The 16,813-nt window shown below is 44.6% G+C and overlaps 2 protein-coding genes across 2 annotated transcripts; both read left to right on the top strand.

Annotated features, from left to right (window-relative positions):
* The first annotated feature begins 2,224 nt into the window (after window positions 1-2,224).
* On the top strand, window positions 2,225-12,015 carry LOC124145750. The gene is made up of 4 exons (XM_046515645.2): window positions 2,225-2,478; window positions 4,223-4,612; window positions 6,353-6,709; window positions 11,608-12,015. The coding sequence occupies exons 1-4, from the start codon at window positions 2,421-2,423 to the stop codon at window positions 11,697-11,699; spliced, it is 897 nt and encodes a 298-aa protein (XP_046371601.1). The 5' UTR covers window positions 2,225-2,420; the 3' UTR covers window positions 11,700-12,015.
* A 3,483-nt stretch (window positions 12,016-15,498) lies between these two features.
* Window positions 15,499-16,584, top strand: LOC125382956. Its single transcript, XM_048401338.1, has one exon. The coding sequence runs from the start codon at window positions 15,499-15,501 to the stop codon at window positions 16,582-16,584; it is 1,086 nt and encodes a 361-aa protein (XP_048257295.1).
* Window positions 16,585-16,813: the final 229 nt, after the last annotated feature.

The raw sequence follows: 16,813 nt of genomic DNA, 5'->3' as shown, positions 1-16,813 counted from the left end.
GACGCTCTGGGGATAATGAGCCGTCGCTAGGGCGCGTCACCGGAGGCAGGCATTTTGATTGGCTGAACCCTGCTCCTCACATCGATAGCGCGGAAGCAAAAGTTACACGCGCTGTTAAGGAGCCTGGGGAAAGACCCCTGCATGAACTGGTGGGTGGAAGTCCGACAACCGTCTTCTATAAGCTGCCACGAGCACACGTAGGACCAACTTGGAATTGCGGCTTAATATTGTGCGCTAAATCGCACAGTCTAACACAAGCGCCATTCACGAAATATCGCGATTATTAATTAACGAAGATTGAGTGAGTATGGTTTTACGCCGCTTTTAGAAATATTCCAGCAATATCACGGCGGGGTACACCAGAAATGGGCTTCACACATTGTACCCTTGTGGGGAATCGAACCCGGGCCTACGGCGTGACGAGCCAACGCTTTAACCGTCGTCTACTCCATCGCCCCGTGATACACGAAGCAAGCTGCTCGTGCGCTTATACTTATTCCGGCGATAAGGAATATTACTTAATGTCATGACAAAACTGGCAAAGCTCGCTTTTCAAGAACTAGATCTATCCATTTTGCTTGCGATAAACATAATCACCACGTGGTTAGTAATCGGGTCATGGTCGACATGCAGTCAAGTATATGTTTCAAACATACTTTCCATGAATCTTAGGAAACGGACGTAAAATATCTCTTGCTTCGTCGTCTTAGGCGCTGCGATTCGCTGTGCAGAGTTGCGTCCCTTGGGCACGCCAGAAACCTATGATTGTGGGTTCGAATTCCGGTTCGCCCCGATTATGTTTCTAGGTTTGTCAGCACCATACCCGTGCTCGTGGGTTTCACCGAAGTGGTAAACGTCTGAGACCTGCATCACTTCGGGCTTTCCTCCCACGTTAAGCTGACACGCCGCGATATAACTGGAATATTGTTAAAAGCGGCGTTAAACCCAACTCACTTACTCACTCACTCATAGAAACGCGGACCAAGGCCAGAATAAACTTGGCAATTAATTCTTTGCGGACAGAATGCTTTCAGTCATACGCTGAAAGGAGGGGGAACATTATTTTACAACACATTTTCTTGAATACATTTAGACAATGTTTTTTGGAAACCTCGAGTCAAAAATATTTTTCAGTATTATCTCGAACACGTTTGTTTCTTTAATTAAACGCCGGACACAGACTATCAAACGGTCGGCCTCTAACCTTTTGTTTCTTTGTTGTTTCACGCTGCACTCGGTAATATAAAATTATACACCAGCTATGTGACGGCGGTCTGCACATAATCAAGACAAGTCAACCCAGTGATCGACATCATGAGCACCGATCTACGAAGCTGGTGCCCGCGCAAAGAGGTATACGTCTCAGACTTGCATAACTTCGGGCTTTTCTCAAACATCCAGCTGACATCCCGTGATATTACGGGGATACTGTTCAAAGTGACGTTAAACCAAAACGCACTCACTTATCTCTCTTGAGGTTGGTTGGTTGGTTTGTTCAGGAATATTCCAGCTACATGACGGCGGTCTGTTAATAATCGAGTCTGGACCAGACAATCCTGTGATTAATATCATGAGCATCGAACCACGCAATTGTAATCGATGACATGCATCAACAAAGTCAGCGAGCCTGACCACCCGATCCCGTTAGTCGCCTTTTACGACAAGCATAGTCACCTTTTACGGCAAGCATGGGTTGCTGAAGACCTATTCTACCCCGGAATCTTCACGGGTCTCTCTCTTGAGGGGATTCCGTGTAAGAATTTATCCCCAGCACAGGGTAATGACTGTAATTCATCGAGTCTGAACCAGACAATCCAGTGATCGATATTGTGATCCACGATCTCCGCACTCGGGACATGAGGACAAGCAATCAACCAAGTCACAGAGCCTGACCACCCGATCCATTTAGTCGCCTCTTTCCACAAGCATAGGTCGCTTGGGAAATATAATCTTTCCCAGAATCAGGGAACATATACAGTCTCGGTCCGTAAAAGGCGACCATGCTAACGGTCAGGCTCGCTGACTTTGTTGATGCATGTCATCGATCCCAATTGCGTGGATCGATGCACATGATATCAATCACTGGGTCGCTGGTCCAGACGCGATTATTTACAGACCTCCGTCATATAGCTGGAATATTGCTGAATGCGGCGTTAAATAACAAACCAACCAACCAGCAGGAGCCCCTAATACTCAACGCTCATGCGTTTACGACTGAACCAGACACAATTCGCTTTGTTGTTCGTTTAAACACCGATGACAGGAAATTCTCCGTCTATCCATCTGCGCAGAGGGACTTATAAGGAAGTGAGGAATAACGGACATCAGGAAGTGTACGATCGACATATAGTCATCTGCGTCAGTCACTCACGGACCATCACCGCAATTTGTTAAGGCTTTCAACACCAGAGCTAAGTAAAATGGAACTAACACTTCTCTTGCTTACGGCGATGTTTCAACATATTACTGGACAATCGGGTAAATACGTTCTTGTTTGTTTTCTTTTATACTTTTGTCAGTGGGGAAGATGAGATGTTTGAAGAAACCATATGATTTAATTGTTAGAAAGGTGCAAGTGCAATTACTATCTTCAATATACATATAATATATAAGATCCGGGTTGGAATTTGTCTTCAGCAACCCATGCTTGCCGTAAAAGGCGACTATGCTTGTTGTAAGAGGCGACAAACGGGATCGGGTGGTCAGCCTCGCTGACTTGGTTGATGCATGTCATCGTATCCCTATTGCATGGATCGATGCTCATGATATCTATCGCTGGATTGTCTGGTCCAGACTCGGTTATTAACAACCCGCCATCATATAGCTGGAATATTGCTGAGTGTGGCCTTAAACAACCAACCAACAAAAAATGTCTGTCGTATGCATTTAATACATGCAATTGATCTTGACGGGACACATTAACTACCTAATTTAAGAAATTATCCAATGTTGACAGTGATGGTATTGTTTGATAGTGATTCATAAACACATGATTATGATGTAGTCCGATTCGTACAATGGACAATAGATATGATGTGGAAATGGTTTGGTCGCTTATAGTAGGGCGTCATTGTACACGAACGGTACAAGTACATTAAACAGGGATTTTCACAAAGAATTGCTAATGCGTGCTCATTAGCTTGGATCTAAATATTTTATTGAGTTGTGACTCTTTGCAAGAAGAAAATGACGAAACATATATTTCAACATTCATTTGAAACATTGGCGACCGGGTGACAGATAAGTGAGTGAGTTTGGTTTTACGCCGCTTTTAGCAATATTTCAGCAATATCACGGCGGGGGACACCAGAAATGGGCTTCACACATTGTACCCATGTCGGGATTCGAACCCGGGTCTTCGGCGTGACGAGCGAACGCTTTAACCACTAGGCTACCCGACCGCCCCTGGGTGACAGATAAGCCATGTTCCCGAAGAAAAGGCGTTATCTGACTATAGAAGCCCAGTTTCAGGCTTGATCGTAGCGACACAAGTGGCTTTTACACGTCATGTCCCTTCTATGTCGTTCCTCTTGACCACATTTCTTGTGTCTCCCGCCGTGATATTGCTGGAATATTGCTTAAAGCGGCGTAAAACCATACTCACACACTCCTCTTGACCAAAAAGATTGTTTACGAACCGGATGTCTAGTTCGATTTTGATTGGACTATGCATAGACTCGTTAGTCCAGCCAAAATGTAACTCCGGAATTCTGGACATTTTAAGTCAGTTAACGCCCTTGCCTCGGGAAGATGCAGATGCACATTCCATGGCACCCGGCATCCGGCATCCGGAATACCGCTTAACAGGGCTTGTCATCCGGAGTACCGAAGAGAGAGAGAGAGAGAGAGAGAGAGAGAGAGAGTTCTACTCTGTCATACTGACCCTGAAATAAATATTTCCAATACAGCCCATGCAAGTCTATAATCATATGTTTGGCAAGTCTAGATTACTACAGTATCTGAAATGAAGAAAGTCTCTCGGCTCCTTTTTGTTATATTTTAAAACTATTATTTAACAAATGTTTCTTCGGTAAAATATACTCATTTCAGAGACAAGATGTTAGTCTACTTCGACTGTATTTAAGGGTGTTTCTTTTATTACCGAAATTAGTTAAATGATCGCCGGAAAGTACATGAAACCGTTCTCAAAATTTTAATTATGAAATTTTATCTCCAACCATAAATAAGATAAAATCTATAATTATTACTTTTCTTATTGAAGGGCACGTCATCACGCTGTCAGCCGATCCTGGGCAGATACTAATAGGAGGCAGTTATCCAACTCCACAGCTGACCGTGAACTGTTCAGTTAAGACAGTAGCTGCATCAAACATAACACGTCTCAATGAAATCATGATCGGAAGGGTCTATGGAAGAAGGCGTGACATCCAGCCTATAGTAACAGCAACCAATTCGTCGCCTGTAGTGCACGAAACAGGTCTGCAGTCGCGCCTCACAGCGACTGGATCGTTCAGCGCTACCACTGGCTATCTACAGATTGTTCTCACACAGCTCGAGTGCTCAAGCGCTTTTGCCTACTCCTGTGCATCCCGTTTCGAGCTTGGCCCTGTCAACGGAAACGATCAGGTCACTGTGAACGTGTCAATCATAAGTATGTATTACCCACATAAGTGAGTTGTTGGTTTGGTTGGTTTGTTTGTTGTCTTACGCCGCACTCAGCAATACTCCAGCTATATGGGGGCGGTCGGGTAGCCTAGTGGTTAAAGCGTTCGCTCGTCACGCCGAAGACCCGGGTTCGATTCCCGACATGGGTACAATGTGTGAAGCCCATTTCTGGTGTCCCCCGCCGTGATATTGCTGGAATATTGCTAAAAGCGGCGTAAAACCAAACTCACTCACTCACTCACTCCAGCTATATGATGGCGGCCTGTAAATAATCGAGTTTGGACCTGACAATCCAGTGATTGATATCATGAGCATCGATTCACGCAATTGGGATCGATGACATGCTTCAAAACTTCGATCCCGTAAGTCGCCTCTTACGACAAGCATAGTCGCCTTTTACGGCAAGCATGGGTTGCTGAAGACCTATTCTACCCCGGATCTTCATGGGCCGTCAATCCGTATATGTAAACTCCGGTAGAAACTATACAGTGACTGACATCATGATCATCGACCTACGCAACTGATATACGAAGACCTACTCTACCCCGGGTCTTCACATCTCACATACATACTCACATCTATCATATCATATTTGAATGGAAAAAACCAATGCCATCACCGTTATAAGTTGATACGGTCTCAGTAACCACTTTTACTTTGCAACCACTACATAAAAAACAATTTCTACCTCAAATATGACTTTATTGCACAATGTTTCCTGTCTTGTCATAACATCCATCATATAGTGACGTCACAAACCTTTCATCACTGAAATGGCCAGTATTTTATTCAAACAAACCCTAGGTTTACTTTGATCTAGCCACATCGTGGACAAAGGGTGTTGTTTCCCATCAACTGTCTTCATGTTTTATTTATTCTTGTATCATGCCTGTACTAATGGAATATTAACAGTACTTTACTCTTTAGAATTGGTCCCCATCACCTATTCTGGCCGTAAGAGTCGACTAAATGGATAAGGTGGTCAGGCTCTGTGACTTGGCTGATATCTTGTCCTCATGCCACTAGTGTGTAGATTGTGGCTCACAATATCGACCACTGGATTGTCTGGTTCAGATTCGATCATTTAAAGTAATAACCCCGTGCTGGGAACCAATTCTAACCGGAATTGCCTCATGAAAGATGAGTGAGTGAGTGAGTGCGTTTTGGTTTAATGTCGCTTTGAACAGTATCCCAGTAATATCACGGCGTGTCAGCTTAATGTTGAAGCAAATCCCGAAGAGATGCAGGTCTGAGACGTATAATCCTCTGCAGGGCAAAACTAGAAACATAATCGGGGCGAACCCACGATCATAGGTTTCTGCACAGCTAATTGCGGCGCCTTAGACGACTGGGCTACCTGTTCACCCAACCCGTGAAGATCCGGCGCAGAATAGGTCTTCAGCAACCCACGCTTGCCGTAAAAGACAACCATGCTTGTCGTTAGAGGCGACTAACGTGATCGGGTGGTCAGGCTCGCTGACTTGGTTGATGCACGTCATCGATCCCAATTGCATGGATCGATGCTCATGATGTCAATCACTGGACTGTCTTTTCCAGACTCGATTATTTACAGACCGCCGTCATATAGCTGGAATATTGCTGAGTGCAGACTAAACAAACCTGTTCTCCCCTCGAGAGAGGTGGATTAAAAATATCCTTGAATGAATCTTCTTGTCCCGACACTGTTCCTTCTAAACGTTTCTACCACAATGCCTCTATTTTTCAGACAATCCCCCCAAAAGGTTGACGATATCACAGGTCCCTGTCAGGAGCCTCTATTACAGAGATGAGCTTGTGCGTTTCTCATGCAGTGGTAGAATTGGTAACGAGTTTGACAAAAATGTCAGGAACCTTTGGACATGGGAATGGCGATCTGTGGGCAGTGTGGTTACCCCCTGGACACGGTACCCAAACAGCACCAGCATCATCTACAACCCTGTCAGGCAAGTACCTGCCTCGGGTGGATGCGAGTACTCTGTTGGTTCAACACTCACCCACAGAGTGTCATCCTTGGACATCAAGAGGCAGTTCAGATGTTCTGTGCAGGGAGAGTTCAGTACTTCTGCATCACTGTCTACTGAAGGTAAGCATCTGTGCAGGGAGAGTTCAGTACTTCTGCATCACTGTCTACTGAAGGTAGGCATCTGTGCAGGGAGAGTTCAGTACTTCTGCATCACTGTCTACTGAAGGTAAGGATCTGTGCAGGGAGAGTTCAGTACTTCTGCATCACTGTCTACTGAAGGTAAGGATCTGTGCAGGGAGAGTTTAGCCCCTCTTAATCACTGTCTACTGAAGGTAAGGATCTGTGTAGGGAGAGTTCAGTACTTCTGCATCAATGTTTACTGAAGGTAAGGATCTGGGCAGGGAGAGTTTAGTCCTTCTGCATCACTGTCTACTGAAGGTAAGGATCTGTGCAGGGAGAGTTCAGTACTTCTGCATCACTGTCCACTGAAGGTAAGGATCTGTGCAGGGAGAGTTCAATCCTTCTGCATCACTGTCTACTGAAGGTAAGGATCTGTGCAGGGAGAGTTCAGTACTTCTGCATCACTGTCTGCTGAAGGTAAGGATCTGTGCAGGGAGAGTTCGGCACTTCTGCATCACTGTCTACTGAAGGTAAGGATCTGTGCAGGGAGAGTTCAGTACTTCTACATCACTGTCTACTGAAGGTAAGCATCTGTGCAGGGAGAGTTCAGTACTTCTGCATCACTGTCTACTGAAGGTAAGGATCTGTGCAGGGAGAGTTCAGTACTTCTGCATCAATGTCTACTGAAGGTAAGGATCTGTGCAGGGAGAGTTCAGTACTTCTGCATCACTGTCTACTGAAGGTAGGCATCTGTGCAGGGAGAGTTCAGTACTTCTGCATCACTGTCTACTGAACGTAAGGATCTGTGCAGGGAGAGTTCAGTACTTCTGCATCACTGTCCACTGAAGGTAAGGATCTGTGCAGGGAGAGTTCAATCCTTCTGCATCACTGTCTACTGAAGGTAAGGATCTGTGCAGGGAGAGTTCAGTACTTCTGCATCACTGTCCACTGAAGGTAAGGATCTGTGCAGGGAGAGTTCAATCCTTCTGCATCACTGTCTACTGAAGGTAAGGATCTGTGCAGGGAGAGTTCAGTACTTCTGCATCACTGTCCACTGAACTGGGGGCACTTTGTTTTATTGGTGGTATTTTTGCGCGGTAGGATTCCTCACCTAGGATGACACGTGACTAGTAAGGGAGTGAGTGAGTGAATTACATTTTAAGTCACATCAGTAATATTTCAACCATGTTGTGACTAGACAAAGTAACGAATCTATGTCCTAACACCCTGTTATCCACGGGAAGTACAATAACTAATAACGTCACATATTTTTTATTTATAAAGGCATATTAAGAACAGACTTTTAAACAAAGACGCCCCATAAAACGTGGGCTTTAAATCACCAACAACCAAAAATAGGCTAGCTCACTCGGACCATGTAGACTTACGACAGTTGACTTACTTGAAATACAGTAAACTACGGTTATAACGAACAAGCTTATAACGAACTGACCGTTATAACGAACATATTTTTTAGTCCCGGCCATTTGTTGTATATATGCCGTATATATGCTTATAACGAACTGACCGTTAAAACGAGCATATCTTTTAGTCCCGGCCATTTGTTGTATATATGCTGTTTATATGCTTATAACGAACTACGGTTATAACGAACTAAAATTAGTGGTCCCTTTGAGTTCGTTGTAACCGTAGTTTACTGTATTTGTACCGAGAACAAAGATGCATGATGCTGTTTAAACGTATTGTACAAATGTAATGATCAGTAGTTAACCCAACAACAGATCCTCAACAAGTATTACTCCAACTGAAAGAAATAATGTACTACAGCTATTTTCTAATGGGAACGTAACTGATAAGCTGATCTTTGCAAGTAAAAAAAAAACCCACGTGTGTCAGACATTGTCTCGAGAATTCAGTCCTAGATAATGTTAGTTTAAGAACCACGAGAAGGCCCACTCGACTAAGGCGCCTTAATTCGCTGTGCAGATTTGCGTCCCTTGGGCGTGCCAGGATCCTATGATAGAGGGTCGAATTCCAGATTTTCGCTGATTATGTTCTTTGGTTTGTCAGCATTATGAACATGTCCGAAGCCGTCGTACTTGGGGTACTTTTACCCGCAAGTCATCGATTGTCATGCTAGACGTATTTTACTAAGGACCTGTTCTAAGACGGAATCACTACAATTGTCATACCGCCATAGATCTATTTATAAAGATCCAAGGTGACAAAACGCTATCCACAAGACTGTATGAGTCCAGGGTTACAGCAAGGCCTTTATAAATCTTGAGACAATTTCATGGAATACATGTGAAGGTCATTTTCAGATTTTGAAATCGGGGCAAAAATCATGTCTGATGGAATCCCCTATTTTTCTTGTCCCGTTTGTTCCGGTTGTTTTCTGGTAAACAATTGACTTGCCTTTGCATGTGTTACGGGTGCCACAGGAGGGGCGGAAGGCAAACATAGCCTGAGGCAAACATCTTGCTATGCAGAGTTGCGTCCCTTTACCCGGGCCACGATTCAAAGGTGTAGGGTGCGTATCGCCCCAATAATAACTGTCAGATACATGGTCTGCTAGTGAAACTAACCAACCTGAACGATTTGGAACACTTTCGTCTTTTCTCAAATATCTCGGTAACGCCTATATGCAAGCTGTATGACAGCGGCCTATTAACTCTGCAATATTCCAGCTGTATGACGGCGGCCTGTAAACTCAGCAATATTCCAGCTGCATGACGGCGGCCTGTAAACTCTGCAATAGTCCAGCTGTATGACGGCATCCTGTAAACCCTGCAAAAGTCCAGCTGTATGACGGCTGCCTGTAAACACTGCAATAGTCCAGCTGCATGACGGCGGCCTGTAAACTCTGCAATAGTCCAGCTGTATGACGGCATCCTGTAAACCCTGCAATAGTCCAGCTGTATGACGGCGGCCTGTAACCAACACTGCAATAGTCCAGCTGTATGACGGCGGCCTGTAAACTCTGCAATATTCTATCTGTATGACGGCGGCTTGTAAACTCTGCAATATTCCAGCTGTATGACGGCGGCCTGTAAACTCTGCAATATTCCAGCTGTACGACGGCGGCCTGTAAACTCTGCAATATTCCAGCTGCATGACGGCGGCCTGTAAACTCTGCAATATTCCAGCTGTACGACGGCGGCCTGTAAACTCTGCAATATTCCAGCTGCATGACGGCGGCTTGTAAACTCTGCAATATTCCAGCTGTATGACGGCATCCTGTAAACCCTGCAACAGTCCAGCTGTATGACGGCGGCCTGTAAACTCTGCAATATTGTAGCTGTATGACGGCATCCTGTAAACCCTGCAACAGTCCAGCTGTATGACGGCGGCCTGTAAACACTGCAATATTCCAGCTGTATGACGGCGGCCTGTAAACTCTGCAATATTCCAGCTGTACGACGACGGCCTGTAAACTCTGCAATATTCCAGCTGCATGACGGCGGCTTGTAAACTCTGCAATATTCCAGCTGTATGACGGCGGCCTGTAAACTCTGCAATATTCCAGCTGTATGACGGCGGCCTGTAAACTCTGCAATATTGTAGCTGTATGACGGCATCCTGTAAACTCTGCAATATTCCAGCTGTATGACGGCATCCTGTAAACTCTGCAATATTGTAGCTGTATGACGGCATCCTGTAAACTCTGCAATATTCCAGCTGTATGACGGCATCCTGTAAACTCTGCCATATTGTAGCTGTATGACGGCATCCTGTAGACTCTGCAATATTCCAGCTACACGATAGCATCCTGTAAACCCTGCAATATTCCAGCTGTATGGCGGCGGCCTGTAAACTCTGCAATATTCCAGCTGTATGACGGCATCCTGTAAACTCTGCAATATTCCAGCTGTATGACGGCAGCCTGTAAACTCTGCAATAGTCCAGCTGTATGACTGCGGCCTGTAAACTCTGCAATATTCCAGCTACATGACGGCATCCTGTAAACTCTGCAATATTGTAGCTGTATGACGGCATCCTGTAAACTCTGCAATATTCCAGCTGTATGACGGCATCCTGTAAACTCTGCCATATTGTAGCTGTATGACGGCATCCTGTAAACTCTGCAATATTCAATCTACATGACGGCGGCCTGTAAACTCTGCAATATTGTAGCTGTATGACGGCATCCTGTAAACTCTGCAATATTCCAGCTACATGACGGCATCCTGTAAACTCTGCAATATTCCAGCTACATGACGGCATCCTGTAAACTCTGCAATATTCCAGCTGTATGACGGCAGCCTGTAAACTCTGCAATATTCCAGCTGTACGACGGCATCCTGTAAACTCAGCAATATTCCAGCTGTACGACGGCATCCTGTAAACTCTGCAATATTCCAGCTGTATGACGGCGGCCTGTAAACAAGCGTCATCAGAAGATGACAAATTCCCCCGGCCCTCACAAATTCGAAAGAACAAATCCTCCGACTGTAACTTGAACTCCAACTTGATGAGAGTAGTTACTGAGCTGTCTAAACAATACCATGGCATTGGGATTCGGAACGTTGTATTTCAATGCCAGGTACACGCCTTTATAAACAGAGTTAAAAAATAAATAATTCCAAAATTCCATAAATAGCAAAAGGCACCAGTTGACAACCTAGTTTTGTGTGTGTGCACAGTTGCACGAAAGAGTGGCTATTAGTTTGAGAGATACAGTCCGGACAAACACAATACGATGAACAGAGTCAAATCAAAATTGTTGCCATGGAAACAGGGAAAAAGTAATGTTCTAAAAACTCCTAAATAATCTTCACGGGTGAATTGCTAGGCTACCTTACCGGGCTGGCCAAAGTACATACTTAAAACATGAAGAGATATAATAACAATATATATTGTATTTATGGAAATGAAACGGTATTCCCGAATATGAGTTATTGCTGTTGTTATGGCGATGTCATTATTTGTTTCAGATTCGGAGTCCTCGGTGGCTGTTAAAGTGGCGATGTACAGGGACATCAACATTGTTGTTCTGTTTTTGGCGATTCTTCTGTCCTATTATTAACTGTGCCCGACGGAAGTCGATGTTAGGATTGGTCCCAAGGAACCTTATAGTATGCGGGTCTTAAGACGTTCCCAGAAACCTATGCGGGTCTTAAGACGTTCCCAGAAACCTATGCGGGTCTTAAGACGTTCCCAGAAACCTATGCGGGTCTTAAGACGTTCCCAGAAACCTATGCCGCAAACACATCCCATGCTGGTCGTAAGCGGTCCCCAGAAACCTCTGATGGTCTTAAAAAGTCCCCAGGAAACAACCCGTGCTTGTCGTTAGAGGTCATCAGAAACATGTGCTGGTCGTAAGACATTCCCAGAGTGAGTGAGTGAGTGAGTGAGTATGGTTTCACGTCGCTTCTAGCACCATTCCAGCAATATCACGTCGGGGGACACCAGAAATGGGCTTCACACATTGTACCCATATCGGGAATCGAACCCTGGTCTTCAGCGTGACGAGGTGAGGTGAGGTGAAATGGGGTTTTAACGTCGCGTCCAAGATTATTGCACTTATATAGCGACGTGCATGCACGTGTGTGTGTGGCTGCTTGTACTAGACCGGACTGATGCCGATTTATAGTGCTAGCTCACTGAGATACCATGCCGCAGTTTAACTTGAACACCCAACTCAGACACAGTATACTGACTCCGAGCCGACCAGTCCTTGTTTTAGCCCCTTAAAGCCGAGCGTCAGACAGGGTAACAACAAGTACCATCTTTTAACGTCTTTTGGTATGACGCGGCCGGGGATCGAACTCCGGACCTTCCGCTTTCCGGGCGGACGCTCTATCGCTAGACCACGGAGGCGGTCTTCAGCGTTACGAGCGAACGCTTTGACTACTAGGTTACCCGACCGCCGCGAAATAATATGGCCGCGTAATGGTCATAAGAAGTTTCAGCTTCAAGACCCCAGAAACCTTTGCCGGAGAGCGACGTAGTGGCTCATGTTATCACGCTTGGCTCAGTGACTATATTCGACTATTCGATTTTTTACAATACTCGTTCAAAACTGTTTATGCACAATGGACGTTCAGTTCATTAATACCTGGAATATTGCGAAGCCAGGTAGATGAAAGCGATCTGGAAATACTCGCATCTGGACTAGACAGTCCAGTGATCAATATTATGAGCAACGATGCACAATCAAGCAAGTCGCCCCGTCTGACCGCCCGATCCACTCGGTGCCCTTACTGCCAGCATAGGTTTCTTGGGACCAATAGTTACCCGGAATCTCTATGAGGTTAATTATGGAAAGGTGACATTTTAAAGACTCAAAATAATTGTTTTTCTCGAATATTTCTTAACTGGTTTAGATTTCGAGATTGTTCGCTGTTGCTTTGGATAGTTTGGATAGTGGCTATTGTGTATGTATCTCTATATGCAACTCAAAAGAAGTTAAAGCACATCCATTAGTTTCATATTACCATGAAAGAATCGGATGTTCTTTAACTTCTATTCAGCAGTATAAATCCACAATTTGGGCAAATCTGTTTCGACGACTTAGGAAAGGTTTTTACTTTCGGGAATTACAGCTTTTCTATCCAGTAGACACTGACGTGGCTAAATATATTTTGGTTTAAACTACAACTTTTACGAAATGTGACCAGTGAGTGAGTGAGCTAGGGTTAACGCCGCTTTGAACAGTATTTCGGTTATATCGTGGCGTGTCAGCGTGATATGGGAGGAAAACTCAAAATGATGCATTTTCAGCCGTTTACCACTTTGGTGAACTCCATGAGCACGGGTATGGTGCAGACAAACCTAGAAACATAATTCATAGATGTACGTACTAGTGAACTGTAAAATGGGATTTAACATCGCGTTAAACCGTATTGCATAGTATCATATAGCGACGTGCATGTTCGCGCGTGTGTGGCTGCTTATCTTTGCCCACTGAGATGCCAAGCCGCAGTTCAACATGGATTGAGTGAGTGAGTGAGTATGATGTTTCGCCGCTTTCAGCAATATTCCAGCAATATCACGGCGGGAGACACCAGAAATGGGCTTCACAGATTGTACCCATGTCGGGAATCGAACCTGGGTTTTCGGCGTGACGAGCGAACGCTTTAACCACTAGGCTACCCGACCGCCCTGTTAAATATTGACACTTCACTAAAACACAGTATAACCCCAGCCGACCTGTCAATGTTTTTTCCCCTAATGCCGAGCGCCAACCAGGACTGGTATCACAAGTTCCATCTGGTATGACGCGTCCGGGTATCGAACCACCGACCTTCCGCTCTCCGGGTAAACAAACTATCCACAAGACCACGGAGGCAGTCGTAAAAAACAAGAGAATGAAATGAAAGCGTTGGTATTGGAATAGCATCATTAATAAACGTTGTACAGGCAGATATAGTCTAAACCATACATCTCATGTTTCTGTTATTTTGACGAGACGTGATTTTATTAAAAGATATCTGCTCCTAAACTAACAAGTACTACCGCTATTTCAGCCCCAAATGATTCTAAATTATTTAGGAAAACGAAATTCTCGTTTCTAGATTAGAAAATTACAAATTTAATGTAAGAATTTGAATTATTCATCCAAATATCAAATAAATTCTATTTTATTTGCGTGATGTTGCGTTTGTCGTAAATGATATATGTTGATGTGATATTGTTTCTAAAGAATGTGATGTAGTGCAAACGTTCCACTGAGTTTGTTAATAGCTGTTTGGTCACTTAAAGTTTTGTGATAAGGGAATTAATGGAAGTGTGATCACTTAAAGTGTTGAGACAAGAAAAGCTATAGCTAGTCCCATTCATTAACGCAGTCTTTGGAGTCCTGGAACGTAATAGGTGATATATATGGGAGGAAAGATAGCAGTCGTTAAAATGACATGGCTGACTGTGTCAACGTGATGTGGCAGTGGTTCAAAGGACATGGCTGACTGTATAAATAGCGACTATGCTTGTCGTAAGAGGCGACTAACGGGATCGGGTGGTCAGGCTCGGTGACTTAGATGATGCATGTCATCGATCCCAATTGCGTGGATCGATGCTCATGATATCAATCACTGGATTGTCAGGTCAAGACATGATTATTTACAGACCGCCATCATATAGCTGGAATATTGCAGCGATGAAGAAGTATTCCTCTCATGTCGAAAAGATCATGGAAGGAACTGATAAAAACATGCCACAATATGACACACAGGTTGCATTCACCAATCTGCCAGCAGATGGTGCTTCTAATCATTGAACTTTCTTTACAGGTAGCCAAGCGGTGGTCTTGATGTGCAAGACTGTGACATCTTTCTTGCAAGTGTCCCATCAGTTCTGTCAACACACAAGATCATTTCACTATCTGCTACCACGTATTTATTGCCCACCGCCATTACTCTTATTTCATTTGTTGTAAGTTAGTGTTTCTCATTAACCATTCCGTGTTTTTGCTTCCTCATTAAACGTCTGGGCTTCCGCCAAGTGTAACGGAGCAATTCATGTCGTAAGTCTGAAAGTGCCTGGCCTCCTGTTCAGGAGATTTAGTCCGTCGGTCGTACAGTAAGGATTTTTTATACATCTCCTGATCCCCCTGGTTCTGAGGAAGAATGAACACTTGTGTCAAATCAGAAGAAGTAACTTCTCCAGTACCCAGAGGGAATGAGGCACATCCTTCCACAGTGATACCTCAACCGACTATCAACACCCCACCCTATTCAAACCAGGTACTTCTTGACCCTGACAATATCCTTCCATCCACAAGTTGACGAGAGTTTGAATATCTGCATCTCAAATATGACACCATTTTTGATCCTTTACTCTCAAAATATAATGGTGCTAGTGGCGAAATTGAAGCTGTGGTCAATATGGGCCCCACTCTCCCCCCACAAAGGAAAGGTCGCCTCCCAGGATACAATAGGGAAATGCTCCTAGAACTTCAAAAGCAATTTGATGAGCTTGAATCTTGTGGAGTTTTTTCAAAGCCTGAGAAGGTTAGTGTCAGCGTCGAATACCTGAATCTCTACTTTGTCCAAAAGCCAAATGGTGGGAAGCGTCTTGTAACATCATTTGGTGAAGTGGCCCGTTATAGCAAACCTCAACCTTCACTGATGCCGAACATTGAGGACGTCTTACGAGACATTGGGAAGTGGACTTACATTATCAAGTCTGACTTGTTAAAGGCTTTTTACCAAATTCCTCTGTCACACCAGTCAGTGAAGTACTGTGGAGTTGTTACTCCCTTCAAGAGCATGCGTGTGTATACTTGGTGTGCCATGGGCATGCCCGGATCCGAGACTTGCCTTGAGGAGTTGACGTGCCGTGTGTTGGGTCATCTGATTGAAGAAGGCCGTGTCATCAAGCTAGCCGATGACCTGTTTTGCGGAGGGGCTACTTCTGATGAAGCTTTTTACAACTGGGAACAAGTGCTACACGCCCTAAAAGAGAATAACCTCCAACTAACATCTTCCAAGATAGTTATCTGCCCAAAGTCTACAACGATCCTCGGTTGGATTTGGTCCCAAGGAACCCTTTCTGCAAGTCAACATCGGGTAACAGCACTATCATCAGTCACTCCTCCATCAACTGTTCAGGGTTTGCATTCTTTCATTGGTGCCTTCAAAGTGCAGGCTGTGGCTGGAAAACAGTCCCAAGACAAGATAAAATGGTCTGATAGCCTCACTCAAGCATTCGTTAAGGCCCAGTCAACTCTTAAGGACTGCAGAACGATTACCTTTCCTCGTCCAACAGACAGTCTTTGGATAGTAACGGATGCATCTCTCAAATTGGATGGATTAGCTGCGACATTGTATGCCAAACGACAAGACAAACTGCTCCTTTCAGGCTTCTTCAACGCAAAACTGAAAAAGAATCAGAAAAATTGGCTGCCATGTGAAATTGAGGCTTTGGCTATTGGAGCAGCTGTGAAACACTTCTCTCCTGTCATCTTCTAGTCGAATCACCCGATACAAGTCCTGACTGACAGCTGTCCCTGTGTGCAGGCCTACGAGAAACTTACAAGAGGAGAGTTCTCTGCCAGCTCCCTCGTGACTACATTTCTATCGACAGTCAGTCGGTACAATGTGCAGGTCAGACATATCAGGAGCAGCAAACCTTCCATCTGACTACACTAGCCGCAAACGATACCTCCGTGTGGTTTCAATCGCACATGATCGTGTGCTT

This window comes from Haliotis rufescens, unplaced genomic scaffold (assembly GCF_023055435.1).
Source record: "Haliotis rufescens isolate VD_foot unplaced genomic scaffold, xgHalRufe1.0.p SCAF_21, whole genome shotgun sequence".
In the NCBI taxonomy this organism is placed as follows: Eukaryota; Metazoa; Mollusca; class Gastropoda; order Lepetellida; family Haliotidae; genus Haliotis; species Haliotis rufescens.
The sequence above is the reverse complement of the archived record's forward strand: the minus strand, read 5'-3'. Positions and strand labels throughout refer to the sequence as shown.

Bases quoted from the DNA above. Each gene is read 5' to 3' on its own strand.
- LOC124145750 (XM_046515645.2), top strand. From the start codon at position 2,421: ATGGAACTAACACTTCTCTTGCTTACGGCGATGTTTCAACATATTACT. The intron at 2,479-4,222 runs GTAAATACGTTC...TTCTTATTGAAG, and splicing joins ACATATTACTGGACAATCGG to GGCACGTCATCACGCTGTCA. The intron at 6,710-11,607 runs GTAAGCATCTGT...TATTTGTTTCAG, and splicing joins TGCATCACTGTCTACTGAAG to ATTCGGAGTCCTCGGTGGCT.
- LOC125382956 (XM_048401338.1), top strand. From the start codon at position 15,499: ATGGGCCCCACTCTCCCCCCACAAAGGAAAGGTCGCCTCCCAGGATAC.